At 40.2% G+C, this 15,104-nt stretch overlaps 1 protein-coding gene across 2 annotated transcripts in view; it reads right to left on the reverse strand.

Moving 5' to 3' along the window:
• The window catches only part of Ttc28 (tetratricopeptide repeat domain 28), a 489,585-nt gene that overhangs the window by 445,921 nt on the left and 28,560 nt on the right, over positions 1-15,104 (reverse strand). For both annotated transcript variants that reach the window (XM_042055899.1, XM_038345627.1), the window contains exon 2: positions 3,636-3,914. In XM_042055899.1, the coding sequence (XP_041911833.1) occupies positions 3,636-3,914 (279 nt within the window). The remainder of the gene's footprint in view (positions 1-3,635; positions 3,915-15,104) is intronic.

Consider the following 15,104-nt stretch of genomic DNA (forward strand, 5'->3'; position numbering starts at 1 on the left):
ACTCCTATTTGTGGTTTTGAGATTTCTCCCTCCACTGCCATTCTCAATATTTTTCCTGCCTTTTAACATTTTAACTGGCAAAGAAACATGATCAAGACCCCTTAGACAAAAGGTCTAAGAGCACCGTCAGACAGCATCTGAGGTCTACAGCAGAACTCTCCTGCTTTGCTAGAACTTGCCTACCCAGTGTCCTCACTGTTGTACTGAAAAAAGTCTTGATTTATAATTTTCTTTATTCTGTTAGTATAGAATGTTCATGAAAATGCTACCTTATTAGAACGTGGTCTTTGTTCCTGAGCTATTATCACTTATATTTGGCTTCAAAATAAACTATCACTTATCTTCTTTGAGGTAAGAGTTATACTTTTGTGTTGACAGAACTGACTCAACAATAATCCTCTGACCTCTACACATGTGAATGACATACAAGAGCATGCATACACACACAAATAATAAACAAATTAAAAAGAAAAAAAAATCTGTCTTACTGGTCACAGGCACTTGCCAAGATCAAAGCAATTCTGACTATAACAGAGGAACTTTAAACCGTATCCACCATTGCCCCAAATAAGGGCATTATACCAAGCAGCAGTTACTTCCCAAGTAAGGAAGTATGAACTTAACCACTGAAAGAAAGGATATACTTTTATTACCAAAATGACATCAGAAACTGCATTTGCATATCAAAATGGCTAGAAGTTCAACAAAGACTTTGAAAGTGGACAAAGTTTCATAAATGGATCTTCTCCCACTAAGCCTCACTTGCATAGGCTGAAGATGCACGGATGGTCCTCTGAGGTCAGACTTACTACATTCCAGTTACAAGCCCTCTTCACTACTGCAGTCAAACTGGATGTTTGGTGCATTGTTCCAGTAACTCCTTTGCTGGCAAGCAAGATTGGAAGTACTGTTTTAAAAGTCCTGTACTAGCTGGGCAGTGGTAGCACATGTCTTTAATTCCAGTACTCGGGAGGCAGAAGCAGGCAACCTCTGTGAGTTTGATGCCAGCCTGGTCTACAAGAGCGAGTTCCAGGACAGGCTCCAAAGCTAATGAGAAACCCTGTCTCAGAAAAAAAAAAAAAAAAAAGTCCTGTACTATTCATTCTTACTCTCTGGATGTCCAGAAAGACTAATGTGGCCTATTTGGATACATTCACAGTAAAGCAAGCTGTCCCCAAAGGGAACTTTCACGAAAAATCCCCTATTTATAATCTTATGCTTATATATAAATGGACATGCATATGCCTTAAAATCTGATACACTGGGGGAAGGGAAATGTGTGGGAAAAAAATTATGATATGACCTAACCAATGGATCAAAACAGAGAACCACCAAAACTATATCCCTTAGTAACCAGCCCCTTCTTGGTCTGGATCTCATAAAAATAAGCCACAGGCAATAACCTGAAGCCTTGAGGATCTTCACTTATGTGGCCCACTGCTGTCTAGCAGTATATTCTGATGTATTCTATTGTTTTGTTTAAAAATAAAGTAATAAGTTACTGTGAAATCTGTGTCGGCTTTTATTTTACTATTGAACAAAAAGCCAAGGACCTGGAAATGCCTGGCCCTGACCCTGAGCATTGGTAACAGAATTACAATGACACTGTAAGAAGTCATCACATGGGCTGGAGAGATGGCTCAGAGGATAAGAGCACTTACTGCTGCTCTTCCAGAGGTCCTGAGTTCAATTCCCAACAACCACATGGTGGCTGACAACCATCTGTAATGAGATCTGATGCCTTCTTCTGACCTGCAGGCAAATATGCAGGCAGAACTCTGTATACATAAATAAACCTTAAAAAAAGTTTTAAAGGACAGGCTCTAAAAAAAAAAGCTACAGAGAAACCCTGTCTCAAAAAACAAAAAAACAAAACAAAAAAAAAAACAACAAAAAAAAAAGTTTTAAGAAGCTGTGAAAGGCAGAATCCAGAGAGAAGTCACAGAAACAATACAGCTTTGGTGGCCCTCAGGCTTCTATATATGTGTGCTGGAGCACTTAATGAATAGAAAGGCCAACATCTTATAGCACAGCATGAGAAATAGAGTAGAAATTCCTCCGCAGGTGGCCAGATACAGCCTCACTCCGTTTGCTATCTCTAAGTCTCAGATACAAAAAGTTTTATTTCCTAATACAAAGAAAGACTCTGTCAATGGATCAAACTCAATGGATATGAAGCTCGCAACATGTAGGTATTTAGAAAGGTTCAAAAGTAAGTGCCCTCTTAGCACCTCCTAAATACTGATGTGTCCAACACTAAGTACTGTGGTCAGGATCAGGCAGGAGACATATGGCATTTAGAGATGTCAACATCCCCAGAGTTTCTTGCTGGGTGGAAACCACCAGCCAGAAACTCCAAACAATCTCCTTTTCTGGCTGCTTTGTCTTTTTATATCAATTGTGCCTCTTTGACTTCAAACCATCTGAGGAAAAGGCAACCCTCTGAATTTCATAGGTCTACTTTTAATCAAATTGGTAGAAATATCTGGGACTGAGTTCAGCCAAAAATATCTGTTCCCTTTACTCTCTGTGAAAAATGTGTACCTGGTCAACTCATGACTTCATGCTCCTCTAGGATTACAAGCCCCAATTTTACCCTCCACAGTCACAACTGCCATCTCCACTCATAAACGTCACCATCTGTTTGTTTTCACACAAGGCTTGCTATAAAGCCCAGGCTGTCTTAGAAAACTTTCTATGTAGGCCATGCTAGCCTCAGACCTGAAATCTTCCTTTTTGAGTGCTAGAATACAAACTTAAACACCATACCCAGCGTGTGTTAAACAATTTTGTCTAACTTTCAGACTAAGTACACGGAGCACAGTATGGATAGACTAAACTAAACTATAATGTTTGGTGGGTTATGTGTTTTGAATGTGTATTATGTTTTGTTTTTATTAAAACCATAACCTTAAACTCAAGACCCTCCTTCCTTGGCCTCCTGGATGCTGGGTGATGTACAGACTACCATATTTATTTTTCACTTAAATTATTTTCAACTTAAGATACATATATATCATATTTTATACATCTATAACAATGTAATGCTATCATTAAGTTAAAAAGCATCTTTATGAAAAAAATAAAATCACCAACTTGTACCACGCAATGCTCAAGAGAATATAATTTTAATTTTTTTTTTTTAGCTGAGACTTCCCTGATTAAATTCTTCTTCTTTTTTGGGGGGGGGGGGGGATGGTTAGGACAGGGTTTCTGTGTAAGAGAGACCAGGCTGGCCTACAACTCAGAGATGCGCCTATCTCTGCCTCCCAAGTGTTGGGACTAAAGGTATGTACCAATACATGGCTAAGTTAGTTCATTTTAAATTGAAGGAAATAAATGCAATCACTCTACCACGTTTAAACATTTGTATAAAAAAAGATATCTAAAACCTGAATGGATCCTGTAATTCAGCAAAAAGATAAACCCAAATCTAAAACAAGAAGGGAAAGAATTAAACATGGACAGAAGGCACACTTACAAAACCACTAAAAAGGAAGGTGATTGCTGGTTTTTGATCATTGTAGATTTTGTGGTAGTATTGATTCTATGAATGAATATCTGTATTGAATCAATGAAATGTTATCCTAAAATACGAAAATAGATGCTTCTGTGAAAGTAAATAAAACTGCTACCTTTGGCCATTTGGGATTGAGGAGTCGGGCTTTGATTGCATCATCCAATGCCTTGTGGTACTGCTGGGTTTTCATGTAGGCTGCAGATCTATTGCTATATAAAATGCAGTTCTGAGGATCAACTGCCAGGGCTTCATTATACAAAACAATAGCTGTGTGGAAGTCTCCATCATGACAGGCCTGGTTACTCTGACGGACTTTCTCAATAAATTCAGCTTTGCTCAGTGCTGGTTCATCAGGACTTCTCTGGACAATAGTCTTAGCACCAAAGAGAGGAATCTACAAACAAAGAAACTGTCATAAGTTCAAACCATCCACACAGATTCCTGGGGCCTGAAGCTGATGCAGGTATCTACCTTGATCTCTCTCCACTTTATTCACTGAGGCAAGTGTTATCATTTATAATGCTATAAATGACAACAGCAAGGTCTCTTTCTGAATCTGGAGTTAACCAATTCTGCTTCTCTAAGTTGACTTTTGTCCTTCTGAACAATAAGTTTTCCTTGAAACAGCTTAAATGGACATATACAGGAGGGGGAATATAGCTCAGTGGATAACACATTTGCCATGGAAGCAGGAAGCCTGGAGTTTGGATCTCTAAAACCCATGTAAACCTTGGCAGGTGTAGTAGCCACCAGTAATCTTCATATTCAAGAGGCAGAGACAGGATCCCCACAGCAAGATGGCTAAATACAGAAGCAGAATTGGTTTTTAAGATATGATCTCTCTTTGCTGGCCTTTGCTGGCCTTGAATTCACAGAGCTCTGCCTGCCTCTCCCTCCTGGGTACTAGGATTAAAAATGTGTGCCACCATACCCAGCAGGCTATCATATTTTGGAAATATGTACTTTTCTTATTTTATAGGAGATTACAATTAAGAGGCTGCATTGAGACTCAGAAGTGACTTTCTTTTTAAATTTCTTTCCAACATAATATTTGTATTGATTATCTGGGAATTTCATATTATGCATACCAATCAAACTCACTTCCCAGTCCTCCCAAGTCCACCCCCAACTTTGTGACCTCCCACCAAAAAAGAAAAAGAAAAAAAAAGAAAGAAAAAAGAAAAGAGAGACTGTGGCAGAAATTCACACCTGCCTGGAGCCAGAGGGTTAGCAAGCAACCTCCACTAGACATGAAACCCTGCTGGCCTATACCTGGCCTGGCTTTGGAGTTTTCACTCAGCTCCTAATCCATCATTTGTGTTACAGATACCTTTCGTTGCCCTGTGTAAATCTTGTCTGGGAGTTTCCCATGGATACAAAGCCTATGCAAAACTTGGTTTAGAGGAAACCAAGAAAACTGTGGTACCTCATGAATCAGGTATTTGCACCTGGCATTGTGGTTTTGGAAACTTCATTCAGTTTGTTTTGAGATAAGGAAATCTACTAGCTAAAGTGTAAACATAGGGAAAAAATAAGGATGCCAAGAGGCAAAGGAAAAGTGCTTCAGTTCACAGAGACTGAGCTCGCTGCAGCCACGGAGCCGAAGTTTATTCTCATGTGTCTCTGAGTCTTCATTTCACGGACCCATGTGAACCCACACACCTGTGCAGCATTACTTATGACAAGAGAATTTTAAACAGTGTTGGGCCTGTGAAAAACTATAAGGGTTTTGGAAACTTTGAACGACATGCATTTTGCAGCATGACATGGCTAGGAACCTATGAAGATCAAGGAATGAAATGTTGAGTGAGAATGTTCCAAAACTTGGTCTCTGTTGGTCACACCATCTAGAAACCTCCAGGAGGTCCAGCTTTGTTCGAGAAGTACATCACCATGGCAGGCTTTGAAGTCTCAAAGTCTCATGCCATTTTGAGTGTTGTCTCTTCCTGTGCTTGTGACTAAAGATGTAGCTGGATGTGTCACCCCACACCCTGGCACCCCTATATCCAAAGAGTCTGTAATGTTTGGGTTAAGGCTTCACCTCAGCCAATATATCCAAATAGTCTGTAATGTTTGAGTGTAAAGCTCCATCCCAAGCCCCCTCCCCTGGGAGTTGCTTCTGTCCAGACTCCACCTCTGAGAAAGCCTGCCAACCAGTAACCCCCTCCCCAGAGATGCTCAAATCACTACCTCAGGGTATTTAAACCGCCCCCCATAGAACAAAGACGTGGTATCCTGGTCTTCCTTTCCCATCTCCTCTCTGAGGGCCTGGAAGGCCACTTGAGTGTTAGTATCCATTAAACCTGGGCCTTTTTAAATTTGGTTTGATTTGGTCTGATTCAGATTATTGCATCGGCAGAGAGATTTATTGGGTCTCAAAAACTTTTCAGTAAGTTCTCAGCATTCAATGTAGTCTTAGCTGTCCCGGAACTCTCTGTAGAGCAGGCTGGGCTTGAACTCAGAGATCCGCCGGCCTCTGCCTCCTGTTGTGCCCAAATATGTGAAGTTTCCCCAAAAGACAACAAGGAGACCAAGTCCTGTATGTAAAGCAAAGAGCCTTTATTTATGCAATTTTACAAAACCGGTCTCTCCACATATCCAACATATTGGAATAAACGGAGGGCCCCGAGCTCAGTTAGAATTGGGTTTTTATAGTGGTAAAGGTAGGGGTGAGGGGTTTCGGAGGTTCAGGACCCCTGATTGGCTGACATTTGTCTAGGGGTATCCTGGTGAGTGTGTACTAGCAGGTGATCCTATCTACAGCAGTTGGAATGTTAGGCATTTCCTTCAGATGGTCTGGTCTTGGGTGGTGATCAGGTAATCTCAGCTTGTGGTTCTTCCTGCAAACAGGTATTGCTTCAGGGTAAACTACTGAGACTCAGGTCTCCATTAAACTTATCAATGGCTGAGTCCTACACTGGCAGGTGATAATGGTTGGAAGTAAAGAACTTACTTTGGGTGATCTGTTCATATTTAGCTTATCATGGCTGGCTCCTACATTTCCCCTTTCACAAGCACTGATGACAGGACCCAATCTTGGGTCCTGCTTGCCCCAGGTTTTAAGAAGGTATGGAACTATTTAAATTAATAAATCCATTAATTGACAACTCTGGATCTATTTTTCTGGTAAATCAACAGGCACTATAGGTAGTTATCTTGTCCCCCATGCCAGGGAGTTCCCCCTCGTCTTAGCCTTTCAACCTATTTTAGGCAGGAAGCATAGGACGACAAGTTCCTTTCCTCAACTACTTCAAGCTGACATTGGGGCACTGTTATCCAGGCCCAAGTAGGTTGAAAGGCTAGCCAAAGGTGGGGAGGAAATTTAGGCAATGGGGCAGACTTTGTTGAAGGGACAGGTAGCAATCATATAAGCTGGAATGGGCCACAACAGCTTTCAGGAAGTCCAGGGCTTGCCGACATTCTGAGCAGGTTGTAGTTGGCAACTGATGTTTAGATGTGTCTGCCAGCCAAGTGGAAGTCTATCGAGATATGTTTAAACTAGGAACAGAAGTTAAAATTTAGAAAAAGAGCAGATAACAGGTATCTGTAAACAGAAGGAATAGACTTATACTGAAAGACCTGGATAAAACCAGGTATCCCCAAAGAAAGCCCTGGATAAATCCAGATCCCCACCCCCACCCCCAGCAGGAAGAAAATAGCCAAAAATCTAAGCAGGGAGAGAAAAATCAGGAATCTAGGATTAGCTGGTTCAGTGACTATGTTTCAGGAACTAGCTGAAGATAAAGTTAGATTGTAATCTTGAGAATAATCTTGAGAAAGGAACTAGCTGACTATGACTTTGGGAATGGTCTTGAGAGGCAGGGAGTTGCCCCCTGGTGATCATCACTGGTATTCTCGGAATTTTCTACACCCTCCCTGCCCCTTTCGGATCACTGGGCAATGGTTTCTTCCCTTAAAAGCCCCTTCTCCTGGTCACTCATGGTCGAACTCTTTCCCTGCGTGGGTTGTGAGTCTCGGCCCCAGTGCTCTGGTTCCCATCTCGTCTCATCATTAAACCTCGTGTGATTGCAGCAAGGACGGTCTCTCGTGAGTTATTGGGGAGGGGGTCGTGTTATCCCGAGACTTGAGTAAGAGTCTCCCCACAGTGGGGGTCTTTCAATACCTTTGAATCCTAGCAAAAACTACAAGGTTTTGGTTAGAAGAGAGTGTGTGTGTGTGTGTGTGTGTGTGTATTTCTGTCCAGAGAACCATATATGGTAGCTTTAGCTTTAGAATGAGCTAACAAGTTGGTTATAGCTTTGTGGAAGAATATGGACACCTTTTGATGTTAAACTGACATTATAACTGCCCTAGCCATTAATACTATCATAGATCTGAGAAGGATAAATAAAGTATATCTGAGTATATACCAAATAGCTTCTGAATCTATTAAAAATGACAGAGACCAGAGTTTATATACAGTAAGTCATACCCAGGTTTCCATAGCATTGGAGGCAAAAATATCTCGCCCAGCAGTCAGCGTCTTCTTACTGTCTAAGCTAGGCCCATATGGTGAATGTTTTCTGTGAAGAGGGACTTGGAAAAGACTGACCTTATCACTTTTGTGGTGCAATCAATTCTCCAAGATCCTGTTGTTTGTCCACAGTCTGGACCAGGTTCTGGTAGCAAGTGTTGCACTGGGGTATCTCGCCCAGTAATCAGCATCATCGTAATTCAGGTGGAGACATCATGGTGTCTAATAATCTTTGGAGACCTTGGGTTATTGCTAGGATCTCGGAATTTCTGTCTTTTTAATCACTATTTTAAATGCCATATTCTGCAGATCTCTGAAGTATGAGGGCTGCCTAGGTATGTCTGATTAGACAAACTTTATTTCGCATTATTTGTTTTAAGTTTGACTTTGAAAACATATAGGGAACTAAATAAGGCTTATTCCTGAAACTAATTATATCAGTACTTTAAAGACGACTGACTAATTTGTATTTCCTAACAGCCTATAATAAATTAGCAGCTTTTACAAGACTAGAACTCCACACTCTGTAATGATTTTGAATTAAAGCTAGTAAAGAAACTGAATTAGTCATTCCAAGGGTAAACACAGAACAAGTTTATATCTAGTTGTTAATGCTGTCTCCTGCAAAGGCAAGGAACAGGTCCCGGGGTGAAATGGAAACAGGAGGGAGTCTAAGAACTAGCATTGCCCTAGTGCAAACTGAGACTCAGGTCTACCTTCCTGCTGATCTATAGAACCCATCTTGACAGGTGTGTAGCAAGCTGCCCTGGGCACTATATTTTTCCCCCTTCACAAGTACTAATAACAGGACTCAATTATGATTCCTGTTGTTCAGGGGCTCAAAAGGGTGATAGTGGAACCTCAATACCATCAGTCAAACAGTATTGGTCCATTCTGGAACAAAAGCCATCAAGACTGTTGATAAGAAGAAGCAAGATCATTAGGGGCCTGTTAGAGCTGGAAGTAAGGTGGTCAGCCAAGGAGACCAGTTGAACAAGTTTCCATCCAGCTTCCCTGTGAGTGCTCTGTTCTCTGTCATTCACAAGGTCACTGAATCTCTAATTACCCCAGAATGATTGACAGAGAAACAAAATTCTTTCCCCAGAAGGAGGTTCAAACCTCTTAGTATCAATACAAAAATTTATGACTCAGTTTATCCAAATAGCTTAAACCCAACAAAGTTAGCAAAGATAAGGAGGCTAAGCATACATTCTTAAGCCTGAATAGACCTTGAACAAGGAAATATATTTTAAAACCATTAGTTAATATTTTAATGCTTTTACCTTCTAATATAGTTTTTCATGTTATGGTGATTCTTCCATTACAGAATTTTTCCTGCTGTTATTTTACAAGTGCAGTTTATCCTATGTTGTGAATCTTAACTCAAACATCTGACATGCAGGTGGTCCCAGACTACCCTTGTATAACCTCCAAAAGATTGAGATTCATAGGCTTGGATGCTGTTCCAAGCCCTCTATCAAATTACTTAGATCATTGTCTTCCGTATCACAAGAAATAGACATTTCTGTTTCTGGTTAGTTTTTGGTGCTTATGGCTCTGACCCTACTTTTTAGCCTTTTATTTTAAGTTTAAATATTAACAATATAAAACATAATACAACACATTTTATAGTTGTCTCACAGCCTTACAAATTTAAATTTTTTTCTAAAAAAATTAAAATCTCTTAAATGTCTCTCTGCAATATCAAGAATATAAAAAATAAAGTACTTCTTTAGTCCCACCCTCAACAGCATATACATAGCCTGCTTTTAGGTCTTAGCCTGCTCCATTTCACTGGAGCTGGTACTTCTGGTGACTATCACCTGGCACTGGAATTTCTAAAACTATTAAGGTCCATTGTTACAACTGCACATTCTTTGGGACACTAGTCCTGCCATATATTTGTAAACCCCAGCTATTTCCTATTACCCATGTATGTCTTTATAACCATTATCACTCTTAAATAAACAAAGTTTAGCTGGCAGAGCTAGGTACATTTGAGTATAAAAACATTGAGGTGCAGTTTTAAAACTTTAAATCTACATATATATATGTATACATATACATATATATATATATAAATATATAAATTTTCTTTCTAGAAAGGGACATGAGAGGGGCTGAAGAGATGGCTCAGAGGTTAAGAGCACTGGCTGCTCTTCCAGAGGTCCTGAGTTCAATTCCCAGCAACCACATGGTGGCTCACAACCATCTGTAATGAGATCTGGCGCCCTCCTCTGGCATGTGGGCATACATGGAGGCAGAATGTTGTATACATAATAAATAAATCTTTAAATAAAGAAGAAGGAGGAGGAAAAGGAAGAGGAGGAGGAAGAGGAGGAGGAGGAGGAGGAAGAAGAAGAAGAAGAAGAAGAAGAAGAAGAAGAAGAAGAAGAAGAAGAAGAAGAAGAAGAAGAAGAAGAAGAAGAAGAAGAAGAAGAAGAAGAAGAAGAAGAAGAAGAAGAAGAAGAAGAAGAAAGGGACATGAGTCATCATGCAAAAATCTATCCCAATCCAAACTATCTTGGAGATCTGTTAGACCCACTCCACATAGTCACCTTTAATCAAGATGGCAGTGAAATCATGTGGCATCCGTTTTTTTTTTAACTCTAGCAAAATGGTAATCCCAAATTTAAAATGGAATTATGCTTTATGGTTTCTTTAAAATTACCCATGCATAGATTTTAAGTGAATAAAACATGGGTTTAATAAAGGAAGAGCCATAATCCAACTCTAGAGCCACCTTTTTAATAAAAAAACAGCATATAGAAGTTTTAACATTATCTATACCAAAAAGTGATCTGAATTTCTGCTAACCAAATTTAGTAACCAGAACTCAGTGATAAATTTCTGAAGTCAGACCCATAAATGTGGCCAGAAAAGTGATGGGTGGCAGAGACAGCAAAAATAGCCAGACCATTTCTGTCTCAGCTAGTAAGAAAACTTATGTAGACAAACTTTTAAACAAAACAAGCATTTTTCAGTATTTGCATATATGAGAAACCACAACAAACATAGTTTACATCCACTTCTGACCTTTTTAGTCCATTTTTCTCTTTTTATTCTTTTAGTCTCCTGCTTTCTCCCTCGCTTTCCAGATGACATACCAAAATCTCTCTTGCTTTTTAGACAACATACCAAAATCTCTCTCACTTTTCAGGCAACATAAAAACTCTTACCGAAGTCTTTCTTGTGGTTGCCCTCAGTGGTGTACGATATATTGTATGGCTACAGTATTTTAAACAAGAGTAGAAACATGCAAATACTATAACAAAATTTTTTTAATTTACATCACATAAAATCCAGTACCAGTGTGAAACATTTGAGATCAGCGTGAAACATTTGAGACCAACAGAAGCTTTTTTTTTCATACATTAACCAATAATAATTTGTAACCAGACCCTGTAAGTGATGACAGATACTTATAACACATTGGATCTGAATGACCAAAACAGCTCTGGTGGAGGGAAATCTGCTATAGTGTCACAACATGGCCATTGCCCTATAGGCAGAGCCCTTGACCCATGGAGCCAAACCTTAGGTTTGACCAGAAGTTGAGGCATGCAGACCCTAGGGCAGGCAGAGGGAACTCATCCACCAGCATGGGAGGGGGCAGGGTAGTATGCAGCATGCAGAGAAAAAAATTGTTAACCTTTCAAGTCATAGCAATTAACCCCAGATTCTCTGCTCAGTGTTTGAAATCCTATTGGGGTACATCCGCCCACTACAACTGTGGTAGGTAGCCTTGCTACATTGCAAAAAGGATGCATAGTCCAGCCATCCATCCACACAAGCACACTGCCCTACAGCCTTGTGCTTGGGGCCAAGGCTGACTCCTTCTCATGAAATGTTTAAGGCGGCAGGTAGAGGTTATTTGTTTTATCCCTTTTAGGAAAATATACCCCTATGCTTATGGCTCTATCTCTAAAGTCCTGTAAGTGATCATGATATCAAAGTCAAAGAAGTCATGATTTAAGTCTGTCCCATATCGTCAGCTTCAAAAACACAACACACAGACACACAGGACAATGAACAAGATAAAGGTGCCAAACCAAACCAAAGATGACAGCTTCAAGCTGTTTGTGGGTGTGACTTGCCCCTCTATCGAGCTAAGACTGTTGCCTGCATATCTCTATACAGAACTGAGACTACTACTCGTGTGTCTCATAGAAGGAACCAGACTCTGCAGAAGGGCCTTGGGGACGTCTCCTCCAAGCACCCCACCTGTGATCTTTTCGCGTATCCGCCTAGATTTTTTACAGGCTCTTACAGTCCCTGGACCCACTTACAAAAAGATATGAGACATGAGACATAAAACAAAACACAGAAAACTTACCTGCCGGCAGAAGGCTCTACAGGTGTTAGTCCCAGTGGGCTTTGGGGATCCTGAATGAGCACCCAAATGTTAAGCAAACAAGGAGACTGAGTCGTATGTAAAAGCAAAGAACCCTTATTTTATGCAAGTTTGCAAACTTGGTCTCTCTGCATGTCCAACATATTGGAATAAACAGAGAACCCCAGGCTCAGTTAGAATTGGGATGAGGGTGAGGGGTTTCTGAGGTTCAGGATCCCTGATTGGCTGACATTTGTTTAGGGGTGTCCTGGTGAGTGTGTACTGACAGATGGTCTTATCTACTGCGGATATAATGTTAGGTATTTCCTTCAGTCGGTCTGTTCTTGGGTGGTGGTTGGGTAATCTCAGCTTGTGGTTCTTTCTGCAAACAGGTATTGCTTCAGGGTAAACTACTCAGGCCTCTTTTAAATTTTCCTATGGCTGAGTCCTACATTGGCAGGTGATAATGGTTGGAAGTAAAGAACTTCCTTTCAATGATCTGTTCATATTTAGCTTATCATGGCTAGCTCCTACACTTCCCAAATGTTGGGATTAAAGATATGTACCAACATCGTTTTTTTTTGGGGGGGGGGGTTAAAAGTTTTTCTCACCAAACTCTAATTATGCTATTTCCAAGTCCATGACTAGAGCCAAAACACTGACTACAGCATATGAACCAGTAAATCATCACACATCTGGCCATTTTTCCTTCTAAGCAGAATGTCCAACTATGTGCACTGCCTAAAGTCCTGTCCACTATAAAGATTCATGACTGTCCTGGAAAGAGGCTATAATGCTGCACCTGTCCACTTCCAGATGATGCTTGCAGTGTATTCGTGGTGGTTTGAAGGAGAATGGCTCCCACAGACTCATATATTTGAATGCTTGGTCCCCAGTTGATGGAACTGTTTGGGAATGATTACAAGGTATGCCTCTGTTGGATGACATTGGTCACAGGGGGTGGGCCTTGAGGTTTCAATAACTCATACCATTCCCAGTAAGCTCTTTCTCTTCCTCATGCTTATGTAAGATCAGGTGTAAGCTCTCAGCTGCTGATCCACTGCCCCATGCCCACCTTCCTGCTGCCATGCATCCCAACATGGTGGTCATGAATTCTATTACCCCCTGGAACCATGCATCCCAAATTAAATGTGTTTTTTATATGTTGTTTTATTGTGTTTTGTCACAGGAATCAAAAAGTGACAGACAGTACAGAACCAGAAGTAAAGGAAACACTAATAGTCTTCTCTTCCTTAATCAACCAATCATACAATATACTCCATGAGGCCATAGTTGTATGCTTAGATGTAGAAGGCATTGCAACTGGAACAGAAACCATAGGCATTTGCAAATCTTCATATAACTTACTTAAGCCCTCAGGACTGGCTTAGGCCTGCTATCACATAATACTGTTATCATTTGATAATGGACTGAAGCTGTCCAACATGGTCCCCTTGTTCAAATACATCTGTATCAGCTTTCTGTTTTCAATGGTTTCCTTCACTGCTTAGGCTTTTCTTTAATTACTTGTCACAAGTTGAAAGCATGGCTGGGTGGAATCTCACCCTGAGGTCATCACTCCACTGGCTTTTCTTTGATCTGTGTATCTCCTTGAGAACAGCATTTTTCTACATTACATTACAATTCCTTCTGCACCTTTTCTTCTCAAACTCTACATTTTGTATTTTTCCTGCTTAGCTTGTTTCTTTTCATTATATATCTGCATAAGATTGGCCAATAATAACCACATGACAGAGTAAATAGTAGTCTATTTTGAAACCTCAAAACTCTTCAATTTAGCCCTAGGCAGACTTTTTTCAACAAGGGCAGAAAACAGCCACTTTCTTTACCAAAAGTCTTCTCCTTGGAAACCTCTTTTTTGTGCTGGAATTTTTTTTATTGACATTTATTGAGCTCTACATTTTTCTCTGCTCCCTTCCCTGCCTCTCTCCCCACTTCAACCCTCCCCCAAATGTCCCCATGGTTCCAATTTACTCAGAAGATCTTATCTTTTTCTACTTTCTACTTCCCATGTAGATTACATCTATGTAAGTCTCTCAGAGTTCTTATTGTTGTCTAAGTTCTCTGGGATTGTGGTTTGTAGCCTGGCTTTCTTTGCTTTATGTTTGAAAGACACCTATGAGTGAGTACATGTGATAATTGACTTTCAGGGTCTGGGGTACCTCACTAAAAATAATGTTTTCTAGCTTCATCCATTTTCCTGGAAAATTAAAAATGTTATTTTTTTCTGCTGTGTAGTACTCCACTGTGTAAATGTACCACATTTTCCTTATCCTAACTTCAATCGAGGGGCATTTAGGTTGTTTCCAAGTTCTGATTATGACAAACAAAGCTGCTATGAACATAGTTGAGGCATGATTGAGAATCCTTTGGGTATATACCCAAAAGAGATATTACTGGGTCTTGAGGAAGGTTGTTTCCTAATTTTCTGAGAAATCGCCACACTGACATCCAAAGGGGTTGTGCCAGCTTGCATTCCCACCAGCAATGCAGAAGTGTTCCCTTTTACCCACAACCTCTCCAGCATAAGTTGTCATCACTGTTTTTGATCTTGGCCATTTTTATAGGTGTAAGATGGAATCTGAGTTGTTTTGATTTGCATTTCTCTTATGACTAAGGATGTTGAACATTTCCTAAGTGTCTTTCAGCCATTTTAGATTCCTCTGTTGAAAGTTCTCTATTTAGGTCTGTACTCCATTTATTGGATTATGTGTTCTTTTGGTGTCCAATTTCTCAAGTTCTTTGTATATTCTGGA

The sequence above is a fragment of the Arvicola amphibius genome, chromosome 10 (assembly GCF_903992535.2).
Source record: "Arvicola amphibius chromosome 10, mArvAmp1.2, whole genome shotgun sequence".
Lineage (NCBI taxonomy): Eukaryota > Metazoa > Chordata > Mammalia > Rodentia > Cricetidae > Arvicola > Arvicola amphibius.